Below are 22,628 nucleotides of genomic sequence, written 5' to 3' on the forward strand. Positions count from 1 at the left end.
TAAATACAACTAACTGAACATCAGAAGTCCATTTAGAGCAATTCCAAATAAAACTTTTAAGACATGATAAGTTATGACTATTGTTATCTATGAATCGGATTGGTCTTGGAGCAAATGTATAATATGGTTCAGTTTTCTTTAATAATATACTAGTAATAAAACTAGTGAATAATGGTTGTTCAAATGAGTACAGCATTTCCTAAACAAATATAATAAATAGAGTAAATACATAGATAATAAATAATAAATAATTAAAATAAATACTTCATTAACTGTGTCGTGATTTTCCAAATTATCAACTTTTTTAGGTGACCATTCTAAGTATATCTTAGGATTTTCTACAGCTACTGAGTTCATAGAATATTTTAGAGCTTCAATTAAAAATTCTACAGTGAAATTATATTTTAATGAATTGCAGTAAAATGGTGATACGGTAGGAACAAATTTTAACAATGATTGCATAAAATCATAATGTTTATTATGGAAATAGTCATCTTCATTTAATATACTATAATTGATACGTGTTAAAAAATTCCGTTCAATTACTAATTCCCACAATGGAATAAGGTTAAGTTCCATGTCATTCATTTTCTTATATGGTAATTCTGGAAAAAAAATATTATATTAATAACAATTAACGACATGTGTGTAATTATTATATTACCTTCAGGATAGTTAGGAATTGTTTTACATTTAATGTATTTAAACAATAGTAAATCATCTCTTTCGTTTTTAAGTTCGTGTGTCATTAAAGCTTGTATATTATTTGACTTAATTGCCGATATAAATTCACTATTTCGTCTAAAATTTTATATAAAATAATACATATTATAAGTCTTATAAATATTTTAAGATAACTTTCTTAGCTACATTAGGGGCCTCCGCCTCCTTACTACTAGATTCTATGGAACATTTTTACTTAAACAAACAACTCTAGTTCAAGCAATACGTCGATACGATGATGTCAATTTGCATTTTGACAAAATATTTTAGTTTTCCACCTGTACTTGGATCAATTGGAGCACATTTGTCTAATTTTATTTAGTTGATAAAATAATTTAAGACCCTCAGGCGATGCAGAACCTTTGTGTTACGGGTTTAGAGAACCCAGGGCCCCGAGCTCCTTTTCAAGGTATGGAGAGTTGATCGGAGGGTTAATAACCCTACATCGTAAAATATTTCCTGTTAAGAAACCACCAACAAAGCCACGGACTAGAGATACAGATAACCCAAATGGAAAACGGAAACAGAAGAACAAGGAGATTAAGATCGCGACTTGGAACACCTTAAGCTTACATCGTGCGGGAGCATGTCAGACTCTTACAGAAATGTCGTGTCAATTGCGGTACTGTAAGAAATTAGATGGACGGGCGAGGAGGGACAGATAAAGATTAACGACTACATTATTTACTATAAAGGAACGGAGAAGAGACATAATTATGGAACGGGTTTTGCGGTCCATAAGAACTAAAAGTCTTGTGTACTTGAATCTAACCCAATATCAGAACGAATTTGTACGATACGATTAAGAACTAAGCCTTAAGAGATATGCCTAATTAATATACATGCACAAACGGAAAACAGTGATGAAGTAGATAAAGATGAATTTTACGAAGAAGTAACCAGGATTTACGATAGATTACCTGGAAGCGTAATAAAAATTGTGCTAGGCGACAAACGCAAAAATAGTGAAAGATCTAATGTTTGTGCCCATTATTGGACTTGAAAGCGCTCACGGGAGAGCAATAAAAATGGCCAGAGAGAAATTTTATTTGTAGCATCTAGAAGTTTGATAGTCAGTAGCACCACTTTTCTTCATAAGAACATACATAAATAAACCTGGAAGTCTCCAGACGGACAGACTTTGATACAGACCACTTTCTAGTAATATGCAAGTTTCGTCTCAAACTGCAAAAAACGAGTAGGCATTTACAAAAAACACAACAATTCAACATCAAAGAGCTAAAATATGAAGAAAGAAGACAAAAATATATTCCTGAGATCAGAGGTAAATTAAAGGAGAAACAAAAAACAAATGAGAGAATTGGACTGGAGTATCTTCAAAAAGACCATACTTGAAGTGGCCCACAATACACTAGGCGAACCAAAAAACCGAGAGAATAAATGGTTTAATAGTAATTATAGGAAGGCCGTAGAAAAAAGAAATGTAGCCCGTCAAAGAGGCCTCCAGCTTAAGACCCCTTTAAGCTAAAAGAATTACGAAGCAGAACGGAGATCATGTAAATGAATCATACAGAGGAAAAAAAGAAACTACATGAATGAACTATTACGTGAGACAGAACAAGACATTAAGACAACACTCAAGACAGAACATGGAACTTTTTCGTAAAGATTAAAAAGTACAAACAATTTAACCCTAATCTAAAAACTGTCAAGGATATCGATGACAACATTTTAATAGACCCAATTGAAAAAGTAACAAGATGGAAAAACTACTTTGAGGAACTGCTCAATAGTGAAGTACCAGTGAGACCAGTGCCAGCATGGATAGATCATAGGGTGGAACAAGAGGTAAACGATGTATCCATGCAAGAAGTCAAAAAAGCTATCAACAGTCTGAAAAATTGGAAAGCGCCTGAGACTGACCGAATAACGGCCGAATTAATTAAGTATGGTGGGGAAGCACTACATCAAGCAATATACGAGTTATGTCAAAAAATATGGAATGATTTGGAACTACCAGAAGAGTGAAACGAGGCTATTGTGGTACCGCTGCACAAGAAAGGTGACAAACTTAATTGTAACAACTACAGAGGACAATCACTATTGAACAAGATATATATATATATATATATAAGAGGTTTGCAAAGATATTACTAGGAAGATACAAACTTTTGCAGACGAGTGTGTGGGGAAATACCAATGTGGGTTCCAGAAAGGAAAATCAACTATGGATCAGTTATCGGTGATCGGCCAAATTACAGAAAAAAAATATGAATACAGGCGAAATATGTGGCAGGTATTTGTCAACTTTAAAAAGGCATATTACAGCATTCATCGGTAAAGTCTTTACAATGTAATGTACGAATTCGAAATTTCAAAAGCTTATTTCAATAACAAAAGTATGCATGAATGGTACGAAATACCAAGTAAAAGTCGACAACGTACTATCCGAAGAATTTCAAGTGGTAACAAGGCTTAAAACAAGGTGACGCTCTTTCATCATTACTGTTTTATATTGCACTAGAGAAAGTCGTACGGAGTATACAAAGGGATAACTTGAGTATCAACATTGGAACGAACAAGATTGGTATTTTAGGTTTTGCAGATGATTTGAACATAGGTGACGATGGAGAGAGCATGGTACAGAGCACCGCAGCCCTCATTAACGAAGCAAAAACCATAGGGCTGAACCTAAATGATGATAAAACCAAAGTGATGGAGCTATTACGAGAAAACAACCAGGTCAAAAATGTAGTGATTCAAGGGCATACATTTGAAAAAGTGCATCAATTTACATATCTGGGGGCCACTATCAGTGGCAATAATGACTGGTCCATTGAATTAAATTAGCCGCATCATCAAGGCGGAAAAGGTATCCTTTTCGGTGTCCAAATACTTAAAATCTTAACTGTTTTCTAGAAGAACCAAAGTACACCTCTACGCAGCAGTAATTAGACCGACGCTGACATATTATGGATGTGAGGTGTGGCCTTAGACAAGCAAAATGGAACAAAAACTCATGTTGTTCGAAAACAAAATACTGAGAATCATCTACGGCCCAGTATACGACAATGACCAGGGGTGTTGGCGTAGAAGGAAGTACAAAGAGACCAGAGAGTTGACAGGAATACCAAGGATAACCAACTTTGTTAAGGACCAAAGAATACAATGGTTTGGGCACGTGATGAAGAAGGTCTCACTCAGAGTACCTTAAAGCGAAGGCTGAATGGAAACCCACAGGAAAAAGGCCAAGAGGACGTCCAAAGAAGCGATGGATAGATGGAGTAAAGCAAGATTTAGAGAAACTAGAGACACTAAATTGGGGAGAAAAAGTACAAAATCAAGAGGAGTGGAAGGCGGTGTCAGTGGCGGCAAAAACTCTTGATGAGTTGTAATGCCAATGAAGAAGAAGAGAAGAAGAAAAAATAATTTAAGATTAAAATATCGCAAATTTTTGAAAATTATATCAACATTCATTGCAATCTAAATTACAACAATTAAAATTGAGGCTCGATTTTTTCCTTATACATATTACGGAGAATCCAAATATTTTTTCAGAATAAAAATCATGATAATTATGATACATAATGGTGGAATTAGAAATAGTAGTTTTTGACAAAAAAAAAAAAGCGCATTTATGAGGCCCCTTATCACATATTAGAGCTCTCTTAGATGATTTAAAGTGAATATGGAAATTAATTAATTGGGATTGTAAAAGAAATATGATGAACGAACATGTAAAGATTTTAAATTATTATTGATGCAAAACAGTTTGTTTACTACTTACACATTGATGACATTTATGGATTATGAGTCATAAAACAATAATTTATAATAATTTATTCATGTCACTAACCTGTATGCTTCAATATTTTTATCACCATGGTCTTTGCAACACAAGGGTGATGATATATTATTTTCAGATATAAGCAATTTGAGGAGTCTTGCGCAAGGTTTTGGTGTTAGATAATTTGTTGTGATTTCAACTATCATTGGGCTGAATCGTTCTAGTTCTATATGTCTAGAAATTATAAAAACATTAGTTAAATTAAATTTTAATTGATTATTAAAGAATAGTACCTCTTAAGTCTGGTGCTCATTTCCAACATGGGTAAAAAGTTTTTTGTAACAATATTAAAATAACAATGAATTAATACGGTAACAAATTCTTTTTCTTTATCCAAGTTTTCAAAAAGAAGTTTTTCAATTGTGTGTATCCAAATTATCATTTCTTTAAATAGTAGACAATCTTTATCAAGAATAGAAAATCTATCATTACCCAGATAAAACTCAATATATTTATCAAAAGCAATGGATAGAACAGCATAATCGTGCATTATACCACCATCTGCTATCATTAACTCTAAAATAATATAAAACAATACAATTTTAATATTTAATCTAATAACATTTTAAGTAACTTACTTTTTTTGTGTAACTTTGAAGGTGCCAAATGTTCATCTAAAGCAAGATATAAGGCATGATCTAACATCAAATGTATTTTGTTTTCATAAAATTCTGTAGGTTCGTAAAGAGGTCGTCCTCTATTAAAATAAATGTTTGGCAAATATCGAAAGTCATATGGTAAGTCTTCGAAAGGTATATGATCAACAGATTTATGGCAAAACGGTAATTCATCAAATCCCATAAGCGGAGGTTTCTTTACAAAATTCCTAATGGTTTCATTTTCAATGTTTATGTGTGTTAGTACCATATTACTTCTAATTGAAATATCTGAACTTGATGAACGCCCAAAATAACACAATAATAAATCTTCTATGTCGGTATTATTAAAAAGGTCACGTTTTAAAATATTACACTGCTGTTTAATATAACTTAAACTCGAAGACTGTAAAGCGTCTATTGTTTTGAGATTAGAAAACAAAAACTCATTTGAAGTAGTAGTATGTTCTTCTAAAAGCCTATCAATTTCTAAAATAGCATTTTGTTTTGAATTTTCATTTATACAACGAACATATGTGTCAATACAAATTTCCCGGATAATTTGTGTAATTGATTGATCTCGCTTTATGTTTTGAGACACTAAATATGCTGCACGAAGAAGATGATTTATACCAATATTGATTCCAGAAATGAGGGTTTTCATAATTTTATGAATTTTTAGCAATGTATGACTGATTGACTTGTCATTAATACCTTGCTGCTCTATCAGCGAATGAATATCGTTTGTCGTATTTACTTCATCTAATGGACCCATAAAAATTTCAACTCCACGATTTTTCATAGCCCTGAAAAGCAATTATTAATTTAGAATTTATACTTAAAATGTATTGTTGAAATATTTACCTTGAAATACTTCCATGTTTTGGATCCATAGCTAAAAAAAGTCTAAAATTTTTATGTGGTGTTATGGTTGTGATTTGTCCATCAGATCCAATTCCTTTTTCACCTAATTCTAAAATCCCATTTGGTTCTAACAGTCCATTTAAACGGTCCAGTACAGCTGGACTGCATAAATTTACATTATCAATTAACAACCAACTACCGTCATTTAAGCACTGTAATACAAAATGAAAAAAAAAATTATTGACATTTAATTTATTAGTTGAGTAAAATATAAACTGACCTTAACTAAAATACTGTCAATCCACTCAAACTTTCCGCCAGAATTTAAATTTCCAGTAGAACAAACACGTTCACTAAGAGCTTTAAGTAAACAAATTAATTCATCATTTGCAAGTACATTTGCAATTTTAATTAACGTATCTATACGTTTTTTAAATAATGTTGTTTCAGAGGCCATAGTGGTTACTGTATTATTGGAAACATCTAAAAACATACAAAAATAACTGCAAGTTAAATACAACTGTAACTTACAGTAAAACAAAGAAATTATTTTGTCTATATTTTACCAGTCATAGTCTTATATTCATTCCACAAAATTAGTAAGGAAATATAATCATTTCGACTACTTAAAAGTTGTTCACCAACTTCAATAAACATTTTATTTTCTATTCTTTTAGCAAATTCTTCAAGGTGTCTATTAAAGTCTGCCTAAAAAGTAAGTAACATGCATTTAAAAAAACGTAATTATTTTAATTAATTAATTTACTTACTTGCTCAAATCCACCTAATATTTCCATTGTATCCATAGCGGCATTTACAGATAATACACGCAATTCACAACCATACAATTGAGCTAGTGTTTTTATCACTGACGTTTTTCCACTACCACTACCCACCTAAAATAAACCACAACAATTATAATTAACCATTATCAATATATATTAACTGTAAAAACATAGGTCATGTGGTAGACTTCAAAATTTCAGATTGAAGCAATCATTAAAAATTGTTTTTTCCCCTATGCAATTTCCTAAATAATTGTAAGTATACAACAATTAAAAACTTATTTTTACTTAATTTACTTAACAAACATATATTACCAAAATTGGCATCCAATTCATTTTCATACAAACAGCTAAAGAGTTCAATGTATGGACATGTGACCTCAAAATCAACTTATTATTACTTTGATCAATCGGCATACCAATTGCACGTTTACGTGGTACTACAAATCTATTAAACATAATACCAGAAGGAAATATTCGTAAGTAATCGTATGTCCTCCCGGTAATGGCAACCATTTTTCTCAGTTCCTTGAGTATCTACATAAAAATGTATTATATAAGTAATTACAAATTTAAAGATATAATTAGGTCAGAGAATTTCGAGTTATTTTCTGGTTTTTCAAATACATGACTAAATTTAATTTTATCCAACAAAAGAATATAACAATAACACAAAACAAATAATCTCTCCTTCTCTATTAACAATTTGCGTAGGAGGATCTATCACCACTGAGGGAGACTACTATTTTTATAAATTCATATTCTTTGCTGGATACAAGACAGGTTAAAAATTACCAAACTTTATAGGTGCTTCAGGAAATCCATAATTAAAATATAATTAACTTTATTGAATTGTTATATAATTAAAGTTTTGAAAGGATTAATACCGTAATAAGACAAAACATTTTCCTCAAATGTAAATATTTGAAGTACAATTATCTCTGACCTAAATATATAACAATAATAAATTTATACGAAGTTTGACAATAGTTACCTCATTTTCCAAACTTTTTAAGCCCGCTGTACGATCAGTAAATATTAATGGTAAATGGTCCAAGATATTACATTTCAGTGTCAAAGTTACATCAACCCAACGTAATATATCTCTTAGATTAAAATCCACGTTATATTTATCACAGAACGACATTGTAAATTTGACTACTTTTTTTAAATTTAATGGTTGAATCTTTTTAATTTTTGATTCATAAATTGTATTCATTATGCTCACAATATTTTTATAATCTAATGCGTTTAAATGAACCTAAAACAAAACGAAGGTTTAAATTAGATATAGAGTAATGCATGAGATTTAATTTGTAATAGACTTAAGAATTTATTTAATTACTTGAAGAAAACGATTCAAAAAAGATTTTGGTAGTCCTTTTCGTGCACCTCCTTCACTCATTGGATTTTGACAAGCAAATAATTTAGTTTTCTCAGATTCTATAATAAAAGTTCTGCCAAGTTCAGGGATATATAATTCACCTCTATGATCAAGAACTGCATTTAAACCTTCTAGTACTGATTGCGATGCTAAATTTAACTATTAAAATGAACAAAATAAACAATCATAATTTTTATCATTTACTTAAGAGGACTTCCCCTTAAGTCATAAAACACTATTGAAACTATTAATTTGTGTTTATAATCATACAACACATCTATCAAGTAACAACTGTTGTTAATACTTTAAAGCAGGGTTCAGCAATTTGCGACCCATATTTTGTGTAACCATAGACTATAAATATATTATACAAAAATAAAAATGATCTACTTTATTAAAAAAAAAAATAATCAGTTTAGCCGAACCAATTTCAGTGTCGTATTACGCATCTCCCAAAAACAATCTGTAGTAATGGGCAATCCACAGCCGATTTTGATAGTTGTTAAAGTTCATACATGGTCTTTGGGAAATGTCAGCTAGCAAGGTAGGAGAAATTTGGCTTTGGCACTACCATAGCCATCAGAATGCTCAATAGAGATTTTTTCATTAGGAATAGAATATATAGTATAAAACGCTAGTATAAATGTGCTCATTATCTTGGATGATGTAAGACCAATGCTTCTCAAATATATTCTTAAATTCATAATGGTTTCATTAACATGCAACAATGTTAAATATAAAGTCAGTGTATAAATTGTAATTTATTTTTAAAAGGTTTTAGTGTATTATATTTTGGTTAAGTAAATCAGTGAAAAACTTTAATATCTAAACTTGATTTCTATTTTGTATCATATTAATTTATTAATAACCAGCCACTTACATAGCTAAATATCAAAAATGTAAATCTTTTGTGGCCCTAAAAAATCAGTTTATATTATTTTAAACTTTTGAATGAAAAATATTGCAGATCCCTGCTTTAAAGAATATTTTGTTAATACTAGTTAGAAGCAGTTGATAAACAAATGAGTATGTACACATTTTGAAATAAAAATAATATATCATACTTCATCTAATAAAATCCAATTTCCTTCTTTTAATGCTCTTAAAAATGGACCATCTCTCCATTCAAAACTACCACCATCACCACCATCAGTAGGTAAATCTGCCCCAAATAGATCTGATACGTCTGTTTGTTCAGAGAGATTAATACGTGTCAATTTATGACCCGATGCTTTGGAAACTGCTTGAATTAAACTTGTTTTGCCAACACCTGGGCTACCTTCTAGCAAAATTGCTCGATTCTCTATTTGCATGCATCGTAATAATCTTATGACATTTGACTTGGTGGTAGGAGCGTCAAATGAAAATGCAGCAATTGGTTCTAGTGGCATATTACCTATTAACACGGAAAATACAATTTTAGTATTTGAGATCTAAAGTACATAAATATTTTATTACCTTTAGGAATGTAATATCCATCATATCCAAACCATTCTGGCAGACATTTTAATGGAAAGAATTCAACTAATTTTTCAAAAATTTTAATATCTTCGGTTTTTAAAGATTTAGGATAATGTTTAAGTAAAGAATCTTTTAAGGCGTGTTCAATGGCCTGATCATAACTAAAAAATTATTTAAATTAATATTTTACAAGATCAATGAAAAATTAAGACTTACCTATGGTTTATTGTATTTTTTTTGTCCAGAAATGTCATAATTGCGCCTTCCTTGTAAAATGTAAAAAATGCCTGCATACTATTATAATTGATATCATTGCTTGGTATTTGGCTCATCATTGATTCAATAAATTTTACCCAAATTAAATAGTCTCGGATGGTTATGTTCAATTTTAAGTAACTATGAAAGAAGTAATGTCTAATTAACAAACATTAAGTATAGTATTTAAAATATAAATTATATAAATACATACAAATTAAAATTATTAAATAAGTAATTAAAAAATAATTAAAAAATAATTAAAAAGAGCATTAATTTTGGATCAACCGTCATTATTTACACAGAAACAAAATGTGTGTTTTTAACTCTGAGTAAATCAGTTTAGAAATTTAACATATTATGCCTAGAACAAAGTATTAGTCTAATATAAATTTGGTATGTAAATAAGGCTTTTTATTCAAATGTAGACCCTCCCTTAATTTGCTAAACCTCAAATAATCCACTGATTATACACCCTGTTATGCATGAGATAGACAGTAAATGTAAGTGTACCTCTGACACTCTTACTTATTAGTATAGTTGACATTAATAATGGTTTGTATAATAAATAAAAAATTTAAAGTAAACAATTACACATAGCAAAATTATAAAAGTTGCTTACCATTTTATTTGTTCTGCAGATTTTAACCAGTTAACAAAATCAACCATCGATTTACTCAAAAATAAACTGTGTTCATTAGATATTGAAAAGTTGTGATTAATAATTTGAACAAGATCATCATTATCAGAGCAACTCTCACACCAAATTTCTGTTAAGCGATTTCTAAGTGCTGGCGATAACTAAAACCATTAATCATCAAAATATAAATAACAAATTTCATTTAAATATTTATGTTAAATGCTAAATATACAATTTTTATTCTTTAACATACTTCTTTCTTGCCATAATCTCCTCCAGGGTTCATTGTACCAACAAAACAAAACTCTGAGTGTGCAACAAGTTCTGATTCACCATCATCATCTCCAATTTTTTCAGTTAGTAAAAGTTTTCTTTCAGGTTCTGAAAAACGAACAATGTATAGTTATTTATTTAATACTAGTATTTAGTGGCTAGATACTATTTTGAAATATACTTAAAACTAACCCAACAATGAATTAAAACGTTCCAAGACACTATCGTCGGCCAATGATATTTCATCAGCTAAAAACATATGTCCACGAGTTATTGATTCTATTAATGGTCCATCAACCCATTCAAATAGCCTTTGATCATTATCTTGCTCTCTGTTTCGAACAGGTCTTAGTCCGCCAAGAAAGTCTGAACTTTCAGTATGTTGATGACAATTAACAGTTAATAGCTGTTTTTCATTAATTGCAGCAATCATTTGACAAACTGTTGTTTTTCCACATCCAGTTTCACCAACTAATAAGATGGGTTCATTGAACTCGATTGCTTTACCTAACATAAAAAATACAAATAATAGGTACATAAGTACTATAAATATGTTATTTATAAACCACAATATACTTACAAGCGAGAACCACCATTCGTCTAATGTTTTTGGACATATAAACATGACTAAATCCAGGAGGCTGTATCTCTATTTTTTTAAGTATATGGCGAGTTATTGGTGATGTCTCATCATTTACTACAACAATTTAAATATATTTTCAATAAAAAAAAAAAATAAAAAAATGAATGTTTCTCACATGTAAATAATCTATCTAAAGAGAGTGAACACTTGAAATGTTTTTCTAATACGTGTAATATAGTTTTTTCCTCTTCTGGTTTACGAACTTTAGAAGCTAATACTAAAAAACCTAAAAAAATATATAAAAATTTAGTAAATAGTAAGATAGAAATTAATTAGTGTATTACTAATTTCTTACCTTCATCAACTAAGTGTTGATTCCAATCATAATTCTCTGATGCTTTTGCCAAACGGTATCGCTCACCCCATCTGAATAAATCTCTAAGTGTTATAAAACCATGTTTTCCAGCAAATGCGGCACTTCCTTTTCTTGTTGATTGTAGATCTTTCATAACCAATATTACTTTTTTAGCATATGACAAAGGAATTTCACAGCGTTGAAACAATATTGTTTCCAACTCATCGGCTGGAATTTCGTCAAAGTGCATTTCAATAAAACGGTTTTTGAATGCTCTTGATAATATCTAGGCATAAAAATAAGAGACCAAGATTAATTTTTTTCCATAAAAGTAAAATAAATTATCATTATGATTTTATCAAAAATATTCTGAACTGTACATTAATATAGTAACATACACATCATATGTAATACTTTAAAAATTCTTAACATTTATCAAGAATAAAATTACCATATTCTTAATGTAATAAGCAATAGACATTTATTTCAAAAACAAATATAATATTGTAATATGGCGAAACTTCCATACAATAAAATTGTATGGAGAGCAAAAAAAATTTGTAATATAAATGAATTTGTTAAACAGCAAATTTTGTTAAATAGAAGTTTGTTGTATAGAAATTTCACTGAATTTACTTTGTTGAAGTATTTTTAATACTAAGTGTATTATATAAAATTCTAAAGAAACCTACAATCTTATATTAACATATCATCAGAAATATAATTTATAACTAATAATTCTGAATGATTATTTTAAACCAGTTCTCAAGTCATTGAAAATAATTTTATTCATTTTGATTGTAATTTATTAATATTCTACTTATTTTCCTAATATTAATTTAACAAACCTAAACATTACAATAAAAACTACAAGGCTTGACATTAAATAAATAATTATGAACTTACTTTACGACCACCATATAAGCCCGGAGGATTTTGAGTTGCAAATATTCTAAACCCAGGATGGGCTTTGATGGTAGTTTGTGTTTCTGGAATAAATAGTTCTCGATTGTCATCTAATACACGGTTTAAAGCTTCTAACACATCAGTTGGGGCTAAATTCAACTCGTCTAATACAATCCAATGACCTTTTCTCATTGCTTCTACCAAAACACCTGTACAAATATAGTCAAATTGAATAAAAGTAATAATTATTAATAATTAATATAAGTATAAGGGTATAAATGGACAGGATATAGTTCAGTATGTACACCAGTTACCAACAAATACTGGCGTAGAACCACGATTTATGGTTGCTCGATAACCTATGATAAGATTCCTTTAAAGTGGCAATCAAATTAAATGACCAGAACAGCTGGAATATTCACCACTAGCGCTTGCAAAATGATGTGTGGCGATATAGAAACAGCTGTATTTGAGCTTATCACCCCTATTACATACAAGCGTTAGTGGTGAATTTTTTAGCTTTTTTTAATAGTGATTTTCACAGACACTTTTCCATGATTCATTGGGCCTAAATCGTGCATAGAACTGATGGAAACCACTTAGAAGTTTTACTAATACAATGTACATGTCTTCAAAAAGTAATTGGCAATTAATTTTACAGAAAAACTATTACAAAACCAATGTATTAATATTCATTACTAACCTTCTTTAAAAACTAGTTGACCAGTAATAGATTGAGCAGAATATGAACCAATATACTCTTGTAAATCTGTGTGTTCGTGGTTATTGATACGTACTAAAACATTACCAGATGCTGCTGCTAAATAAGTGATTAGACTTGTTTTCCCAACACATGTATCACCTTGAATTAAGACTGGGAAACAACTTAATGAAACAGCTCGAACAAGATCACGTAAATTTTTTTTAACACTATTGGTTATAATATACTGAAAAATATTTCAAATTTAGTTACATATTTAATTTTAAATTCTATTTCCATACTTTTTTAGCAGTTGAAGGTTCCAATGATCCTTTTTGAATCCAGTAACCCTCAAAATGAATATAAGACTCTGTTTTAGTTAAAGGTTTTGGAATAGGCTGATTAATAACTCCTTGAATTAATTTTTCACCAAACATAGTAATAGCTATTAATGACTCAACACGTTTATGAGAGGAAGTGTCTAACTGAGTAAGGAAACTTAGACAGAAAGATTCATACAACGATCTCTGAGCAGATTGACACGGATTTGAAGATGCTATAGACAATGCACGGCAATAAGTTCTCAAACTATAATGAGGTTTGTGTCCTGTGCCATCAACTAGAAAGTTTTCGGCTTCACGTCTGGCAATTAAGTAAAATTTAGATATAGCGTTTAATTTTTGAGCAGAATAGTCTGGTAAATAACAAGCTGTTAAAGTAATTAAATCAGAACGATCTGTTAACTCTTCAACAAAAAATTCTGTAAATCTGAGAAACAAAAATAAATTGACATTAATAAAATAATAAATTTCAACTTAGTAGTTTAATAGATAACACCTGTTTCTTATGCCAGGAGCCAAATCTTTTTTTCCCACATCTGTAGCTGGATTCATAGCAGCCATTAATCTAAAATTTGGATGTCTAGGTATAGGTTTAGAATCAGTTTTTTCATATATAGTCACAGTTCCATCAGATTCGAGTAAACTGGATAAGCATTGTAATGTTTCAGCTGAAGCAAGGTTTATTTCATCCAACAAAACCCAATACCCTAAAAATGTATAAAATAAATATATGTTGCAATGAATTTAAATGCTATTTGTATTCTATTACCTTCTTTAACAGCTTGTATAAGACTTCCTTCAACAAACGCAAACGCCATAGCAGTCTGACAATGTTTGAATTGAACTTCAAAACGTTTTAATTTTTCATTTAACTCTGACCAAGATTTAACAGGTTTATTATTCTTAGTGTTTTTGGTTATGGCTTTTTGTAAGACATGTTTCATTAATTTAATCAACTTAGTCCACTCACGGTTATTAAAACAAGTCTAAGACAAAAAAAAAAAAAGACAAATTGAACTAAATTTTTAAATGTATATGATAGTTAATTTACCGATATATGGCCCAAAAATTTTGAATTTTGTTCAATATTAAACTCTCCCCGAAAAAGACTTTCAAACTCTTCTCTAATTGGTTTGATAATAATCTTTAATTCAACTGGTTTATATCCTCCAATGAGATCAACACTATCACTTTGTTGATTCATATTTAAAACAGTTAATTTATTTCCTGTGTGTTTTGCTAATAGTTGAAGTGTTGATGTCTTTCCTGTACCAGTTTCACCAACAAGCAACACAGATTCTTTAGTAGCAATTGAACAAGCAATACGTTCCAAAAGACAAGAAGATGAACGTGTTAAAGCAAACTTTGAAGAATTTGATCTAAAAAAAATATTAAACTATGTAAAATATATAATGTACATGTGGAATATGGACTAAAAAACACAGATAATTTAACTGACTATAAACTCAAGATACCAATTTCTTTTGGAGATGAAAAAATTAAAACAATAGACAGTATCGTCCATAACGACATACATATTGGGTAAAATTACATTTATTTAAATATGCTGGTAAAATTCACTATATTTGTTTTTACACAATGACTATACTTTGCCCAGCAAGAGTTGGCATGTTCTCTTGGTGGACAGAGTAAACTTAAAACAACATGAGCTATAGCAAAAATATCGGCTAATACTACAACATACAATTCAGCAAAATATATAAATATAATGTATAATATATTTCAACATTATGTATATAGCAACTGTATAAATGTTATCACATAAATTCGTCAAATATTATGTGTAATAGGTACAATATCATGAAATATGTGGGATGAAATCATAAATATCTGTAATGGTATTATAGTATTGTCAGGGTAGTGTTAAATGAGTTTGGTGTCGTTAAAGTGTATACTATTAAATCAATTGATAAATCTAAACAGATTGTTAAAAAACACTTATTTTTTAATTTGTATGTAATTTTTTTCCTACTTTTTGTTAGGTAAATAATATGGTATTTTAAATATACAGTTTAATAAAATAATAGCAATTTAGCATTTTTGGGAAATATCTATTAATTAATAATTATAATAGCATAATAAATATTTGAATTATTAATAAATCTACTAAATTAAAAAAAAAATAAATAAATAAACATATCGATACACAACATGCATTAAATCTATAATATTTCATTATAGAATCAACCCACTGTGTTTATTTACTTATATACAGCCATACTTCTATTATCATAAGATAAAAACATTAAATTCTTACATATAGTTGTCTGTTAAAAAAGAACCAGTGCGAGCTAACGTAACTCGGCCTGCAATGCAGTGTTTCTCATCAAGTACAATAGTTGGTTTATACTCATTTAAAAAAAATTCTGCTTTGGTTTTCACAACACCAACTAAAGAAGCAACATGACAAGCAAGTTCAAGTCTTGTTTCTAAAATAAATAAAAAATAATTAGAATATAATTATAACCAATATATTAAATGAAAACATTTAGTATTAATAGTGGTTTTCAATAAATTATTGAAAATTGTATAAATATATCAAATATAAATAATAGATATTTAGATAGTGTTTTATACTCCAGCCCAAGAGATAAGTAAACCGTTTCCCTCACTTTATAAACTTTGTGGTACGTTTCAACTCAAACATATTTTGGTCACCATCTAGTTGCGTTTTTTTGTAGGCCAGAGTATAGGATTAATGATTATTTTGGTAAATATATAAATTGTTCATTTAAGGACACTCAAATAGCGGTTAGATATAACCATATTTGATGACATTTTTATAATTATTCAAATATATTTATTTATTATAACTCAAAGTATTCAAAACTTTTGAAGATGTTTCCTTGTCAGTACCAACAATGGTTGTTCCATAATAACAATATTACATAGAAAAATGACGTTTGAGAAATTAACGAACACAATATTTACCAAATGTTCACACTAAATAGAAGAGAACAGATTAACTGCGTTGTAATACTTGTTTATCGGATATACATGCTCACTAATTTGTTATAAAAAATGAAAAAATAAAAAACAATAAACCATAACAAAATAATGTTTTAATATTGTGAAAAAAATTATTAAACTAAAACTATGAATACTATCTCCGCAAGTATATCTCATACAACACCATTTGCAAGGATAAATTGCAGGTGGTGTGATGTTTTCTTTTACTACGTAATGATACTAATTATTTAATTATACTTTAAGTTTTAATATATGTACTTGGATCTGCAGCACTACAGCAAAATATGTCAATTGCATCTTGGATTACTTTTAAAGCTGATTCACTGGATGTCACATCATATTCTTTCACAATCCTTGCACACCATTTCATCAAATCTCTCGTAGACGTTAATCTTCCATTTCTTTTTAAGCTCAATATAGCATCACTATTATGAAATCCAGCAGAAAATAATAAGAAAACGTCGATGATTTTTGGGGCAATTGTCTTCAATATTGGAAACTAAAAGATAATATTTTTTGACATAATGTAATAATAGTTTATAATTTATATACAAATATGAGGGTAATTAGAATTTACTTTAATTTCAATAACTTCAATCAGTTCGGTTTTGCTAAGTGGTTCAACATTAATTTGGATATAGTGTTTTCCCAATAAATCCGTTGCAATATTTTGCTTGTGATAGTAACCGCTAGTAGTAGTTATCACTCTTTGAGTGAAAAACATTTGAAATCCAGTAGCTGGAATAAGTCGATCTCTAAATCCAGGAACAGTTAGCGATCGATTTTCTACGAGAGACACGAGAACAGCTGCTAAATCACTAGAAGCTGAATCAATATCTTCGAGCAATAGCCATTTTCCTTCAGTCACAGCCTAAATATAAAAAATAGTAAACAATTTTTTTTAAAAGTGGAACATAAAATTTAAATTTTATATTAGTAATTCTCTAATTCAATTATGTCATACAAATAATATGTTTTGTGTTATTTCAAGCAGATAATAATGATAATATAGGTAACCAAATTTTAAGAACAAACCTTTGTTAGAGCTCCTGGCTGCCAAACAAATTCTCCAGGAATGTCTGTGCAATGATAAGATCCTAACATCATCTTAGAATCAGTTTCATCACCCAGTTGAACAGTAAGTAATTTTTCATCGGTATGTCCTATTCGGATATTAAACACAAGTTTTACTATTAGTTATACAATAACATTTACATTTAATTTGCATGATACTGGATAAGCACAACACAAAAAAGTCACTGAGTCAGGGGTTGAATGTAATGCTTAAAAAAACTATACATAGACATCTATTGCCTCCATCTTACAATACATGTATTACTATACATGTGTTATCTTACATAACAGAAAATTTACACTGGGCAGATCACTTTTACCTCTGTTAGTTTAAACATTAGAGTGAATCGACATATGAAAATTAATAGTCATAACATCATGTTTGTACGTGGATTTTTTAAAGATAAATCAGTTTTTAGGTGAGCTATGAGCATATTTAATTTACACTACATTGTGTACAAAAAAATTGAACTATCATAAAAAAACCAACATACACACACAGATAATGTTCCTACCATCAAGTTTCATAATATGTCGATACTCTCTAATTTTTAAAATAACGAACGTAAACGTGATCTATATTCTATTCAGAATAATACCATGACTCGGCGGCCGAGTTGAGCGCATGGAAGTGGCTTTGTTCTGTGGCAGCGCCCGACATGCTGCCTTAGTGGGGACGGTGTCTAACCCTCGAGGAACGAAAAATGGTCGCTGCCGGGTCACGGTCTTATTCTGAATAGAGTATACTGAGTGTAAATTTGCTGTGTTATACACTTCTAAGACATACAACAAATGCATGCATAGCATCTTTTTTAACACGATGCTCAATGATTTAACATATTAAATCGTTTAACTGTCATATCTATAGTAATATTTTAATTTCATACATTTGAAAATTGTCTAATTTCATTAAATTTATTTACAATCTATGCGCTACAATAAGTGTGAGTGAATTTGATAGTAAATATTAGTAACAGGAGGTTACCATTTATAGGCAAGAATTTCGGTAATGCCACCAGACCGGAAAATTTAATGGTAAAATCATTATCTGTGTTCTTACATTGGTTTTAACAATGACTTATTTTTTAGGCGAGTTATGGAATATATAAAATAACACAATTTTAAAAGCTTTTTAAAACTTGCTTAAAAACTGAATTACCGTAAAATAACAACACATGAACACGGATAATGTTCTAACCATTAAGTTTTATAATGGGTTGATTCACTCTAATTCACACTACTGAAATTAAAGGTAAAGTGCTGAGCACAAACTTTTTTGATACTACAAACTTTTATGACAAAAACAACAAACATGGGTGTTACATCCTATCAATGTAAAATACAAAAAAAACATTAGTATAAAAGTTAATAATATTCAAAAATTAATTGATTGAATTGTACAAACCAGTAATATTTGCTAAATAATGTACTAAAGCACTTTTGCCACTCCCAACAGGTCCAACCAAACAAGCTACTTTGCCTGCAGAGACAGCTAATGATAGGTTCCTTAAATTTTGTTTCGTAGAATTGACAAGTATAAGATCACCAGGCTATACAATTAATATTTTAACTCATTAGTACATATTATTTCATATTGTTGAATAATTTAGATTTCTGATAATGTACCTGTTTTGGAGGCCCGACTATAGACAGAGATACTTCTTCAACAGTTGTATACTGGTCTGGGTCTGGTATATATAATTTTAAATAATCTTTACTATTTGAATAAGACTTTAAATTATATTTTAGCATGTTTTCTTCATTGGTTTTTTCATCCATGTGAAGTAAAATAAGATTATTTTTTTCTGATTCAGTCAATTGCAATATTATTGACATGCATTGACAAGCCAACCTTAAAAATAATAATATAAAATTAACATATTTTTGTTTCGATTAAATAAATTATTATTTTTATTTTTTTACCAAACAACATATTTGTCATTGTGACTTAAGTAGCAATTGGCAAATTCTGACCAATCCCAAAGATTTCGAAAATGTTCAGCAGCCAAAGTTAATGAACGTAAAACATCTTCAACAATATTTAAATCTGTATCGGCCATTTTCATTTTTTTAGGTATTGATGGTGAATTATTAATCCAGGGTGGTGGATGTTCAGAGTAATAATCTAGTATTATTCTAAAAATATATATTTAAAATAATTAATTTAATATCATTATCAGATTCCTAATCAGAAGAATATGTAATAATATTTGATTTGTAGGTAGTTATTTTTAATTTATCAGATTGAATTTACAGCGAATATTTAAAACACCAGACACACACAGTAGCTAAAATTTTGTTAGCTATTTAGAGGTTCTATTAGGAAAGGAATCACTGTATTAATGTAAATATAAACTAATAAAATTGAAAAAATAAATTTTTTTTGTGTATCACATTGGGTCTTATACCATCCAAAAACAATTGTTATAACTAATATATGCTGCCAGGATTTATAATGACACATTCTTAGAATATCTACAATAAAAATTACGATTTTAAGAAAATAGTTGACAAACAATAATACTTATTTGATTCAACTTAACTTCTTGAAAATCTAAATTGGGAATGACAACTAGGGACGTAATGATATCTAGACAATATAATATCAAATATTAAGATCATATACCTACCTACACAAGAATATATTTTTGAAATTAATTATGATAGTTAAGGGCTCATAAAGATTATATTTATCAATTTATTTTAATATGATTAATTAAGACTCTTGAAATTCAGAGCTATTCATGTATATACTATTGAAATTGCCTGCCCAAAAGTTAATAAATAATAAACTTAAAACTTAAAACACTATGCAACAGGAGACTTCAAATACATCAAAAAATTCATGTGGTTTTGCAATGCCGAGGTATCCTAATGGTAGCTTTGTCAAAAGTATGTTTAGTTCACATTGATACAACCAATTAAAAATGTGTGATGGTAATATCTATCTATAAATCTGTTGTCTACCGTTATTGATTTAATTTTAAAGATCGATACATAATTGATAAAACATTCAGAGCCGACCCGTCTGAAATAAACTTAGATATTTATTATGGTTCAAACCTAACTATATATTATTATTTATTTTTTTACAGCAACTAAATAAACAAACCATTTGGAAAAATATAATATTCCTAGGTGCTTACCTTTTTAAGTACCAACCTTGGGTTTTATGTTGAATATAATGAGAATAATGGGGTATTTATAAGAAAACTAATCACAAGGATATGAATATTATGAATGGAACACATAGGTTAAGTATATTTTAAAAATACTAAAAACAACATTTATTTACCTCAGCTCGTCCACGGCTAATACGCCGGGTTTTTCTGGGTCCATCACGTACAATTTGTCAAACACGAAATAATCAAAACCATACAAAGGGAATAATGCCGCGTGTTCATTTACTTTACGTACAATAATTAAGATGCAAAAAACTTTTGAATTGACGCACACACCGTATCGGCTAAATTTATCGGCCGAAAAAATGTGTTGCAGGAAAAGACGATCGAGAAATACACGTGAGTTACATGTTGATTAAAATAATATGAAGTTAGTATCCAAACATTTGATACTTGAAAACGTTACGATTAAGTTAGTGACGGACCTATGAGAGATACAAAGTATACCTCCATAGATAACATATTAGATCGATTCCGTGTTTTGCGATATGTTGTGCTTATCATCTTATCACAGTTTATGCTCATAGTTCATGAGACATATTACACGAAAATCTTTTTTTCGAAATTGAATTGAATGCAATGCCAGTTGACGAAAAAATAATATTTTATTATCTCACATATTTTGTATTATTGTGTATTTGGGCTAAATGTGAATAAAACGACTCGTGGAAAAAGAAAGAATGTTACTACTGGATTGTGTTTGTTTATTATACGTATTATATGACAAGACTCATGTAGTCATGTCCATAATTAAATGATATTCTAGATCCTCTAAAATGTTTTATATGAAAAAAATCAGTGTTAAAACAATAATTTGTTGAAACAATTAATTTGGTAAATAAAAATATTAATAAATAGGTGGAAAATATTTTAATCAATAATTAGTTTTTTATAAATTAGGGATGGACGGCACAAAGTTTATAGAAGGCCAATTTTTAGAATTTTAAAATCTAGCACGCCTGAGCATAGATAACATTTTTAATGCAAAAACGAAAAATCGATAAAACATCATAAAAGTGGATATTTTTCAACAGGTATTTTTCCAAAACCACACATACACACCCATCACTTTTGTAGATAGAATTTGTTTGCAACTCGCATAAATGAAATGAAGCATCTTGCTTTTTAATTTCTACTACAATAGAATTATTATACAAATGTATTATCTACGAAAAACGTACTTGTATGAAGTAATTTTAAAATGTAACAAAGGCTAGATAATAATGGCTTGTGGTATGGCAGTTACCCATCTCTGGTATAATTGAATAATGATAAATGCATTTTATATACCTACTCAAAACTCGCTTTAAAATTGAATTATTGTAAAAACGAACTCACATACACAGATAATGTTTTTACTATTAGGTTTCTAGAACGGGTGGCATTGCTGAGTGCCTGCCCATAAATGGTAACCTGTCACTAACATTCATTACCAAATTCAAGTATTATACTTATTGTACTGTATAGATTTTAAATAATTTTAACAAAATAAAAAATAAAACTATTCAATTTCATAATAGGTTGATTCAACCTAACTTTTGAACTAATGAAGCTAGATGTGATCTGTTGTGAGTACATAAAGTACATTTACAATGTTAAGCACTTGTAAGACGGAGACAACAATGCCTGTGTAGTGTCTTCTCAATGTAATATCAGACTGGATCACCAAGACCAAAGTATCAATTTCTCATCTTCAATAGATTTTTT

General features: G+C 29.3%; 1 protein-coding gene across 2 annotated transcripts in view; it reads right to left on the reverse strand.

Annotated features, from left to right (window-relative positions):
* Positions 1–21,281, reverse strand: part of LOC111035027 (midasin) — a 32,120-nt gene extending 10,839 nt beyond the window's left edge. The window contains exons 1-36 of one of the 2 annotated variants that reach the window (XM_022316525.1): positions 21,035–21,281; positions 19,663–19,875; positions 19,366–19,591; positions 19,145–19,289; positions 17,701–17,828; positions 17,243–17,536; positions 16,924–17,164; positions 15,953–16,124; positions 14,726–15,053; positions 14,444–14,660; positions 14,171–14,381; positions 13,636–14,101; positions 13,337–13,580; positions 12,634–12,842; positions 11,728–12,013; positions 11,548–11,658; positions 11,370–11,486; positions 10,982–11,296; positions 10,770–10,897; positions 10,499–10,677; positions 9,838–10,017; positions 9,619–9,782; positions 9,225–9,556; positions 8,122–8,319; positions 7,771–8,037; positions 7,092–7,313; positions 6,762–6,887; positions 6,558–6,699; positions 6,272–6,474; positions 5,992–6,203; positions 5,110–5,933; positions 4,765–5,047; positions 4,541–4,705; positions 665–801; positions 274–605; positions 15–199 (exon numbers count right to left, since the gene is read on the reverse strand). In XM_022316525.1, coding sequence (XP_022172217.1) covers positions 15–199; positions 274–605; positions 665–801; positions 4,541–4,705; positions 4,765–5,047; positions 5,110–5,933; positions 5,992–6,203; positions 6,272–6,474; positions 6,558–6,699; positions 6,762–6,887; positions 7,092–7,313; positions 7,771–8,037; positions 8,122–8,319; positions 9,225–9,556; positions 9,619–9,782; positions 9,838–10,017; positions 10,499–10,677; positions 10,770–10,897; positions 10,982–11,296; positions 11,370–11,486; positions 11,548–11,658; positions 11,728–12,013; positions 12,634–12,842; positions 13,337–13,580; positions 13,636–14,101; positions 14,171–14,381; positions 14,444–14,660; positions 14,726–15,053; positions 15,953–16,124; positions 16,924–17,164; positions 17,243–17,536; positions 17,701–17,828; positions 19,145–19,289; positions 19,366–19,591; positions 19,663–19,875; positions 21,035–21,078 — 8,246 coding nt within the window. In that variant the 5' untranslated portion in view covers positions 21,079–21,281. Of the gene's footprint in view, positions 1–14; positions 200–264; positions 606–664; positions 802–4,540; positions 4,706–4,764; positions 5,048–5,109; positions 5,934–5,991; positions 6,204–6,271; positions 6,475–6,557; positions 6,700–6,761; positions 6,888–7,091; positions 7,314–7,770; positions 8,038–8,121; positions 8,320–9,224; positions 9,557–9,618; positions 9,783–9,837; positions 10,018–10,498; positions 10,678–10,769; positions 10,898–10,981; positions 11,297–11,369; positions 11,487–11,547; positions 11,659–11,727; positions 12,014–12,633; positions 12,843–13,336; positions 13,581–13,635; positions 14,102–14,170; positions 14,382–14,443; positions 14,661–14,725; positions 15,054–15,952; positions 16,125–16,923; positions 17,165–17,242; positions 17,537–17,700; positions 17,829–19,144; positions 19,290–19,365; positions 19,592–19,662; positions 19,876–21,034 lie in introns of both variants that reach the window. The other variant, XM_022316517.1, reaches the window with a different exon arrangement.
* Between the last annotated feature and the right edge of the window lie 1,347 nt (positions 21,282–22,628).

This window comes from Myzus persicae, unplaced genomic scaffold (assembly GCF_001856785.1).
Source record: "Myzus persicae strain clone G006 unplaced genomic scaffold, MPER_G0061.0, whole genome shotgun sequence".
NCBI lineage: Eukaryota > Metazoa > Arthropoda > Insecta > Hemiptera > Aphididae > Myzus > Myzus persicae.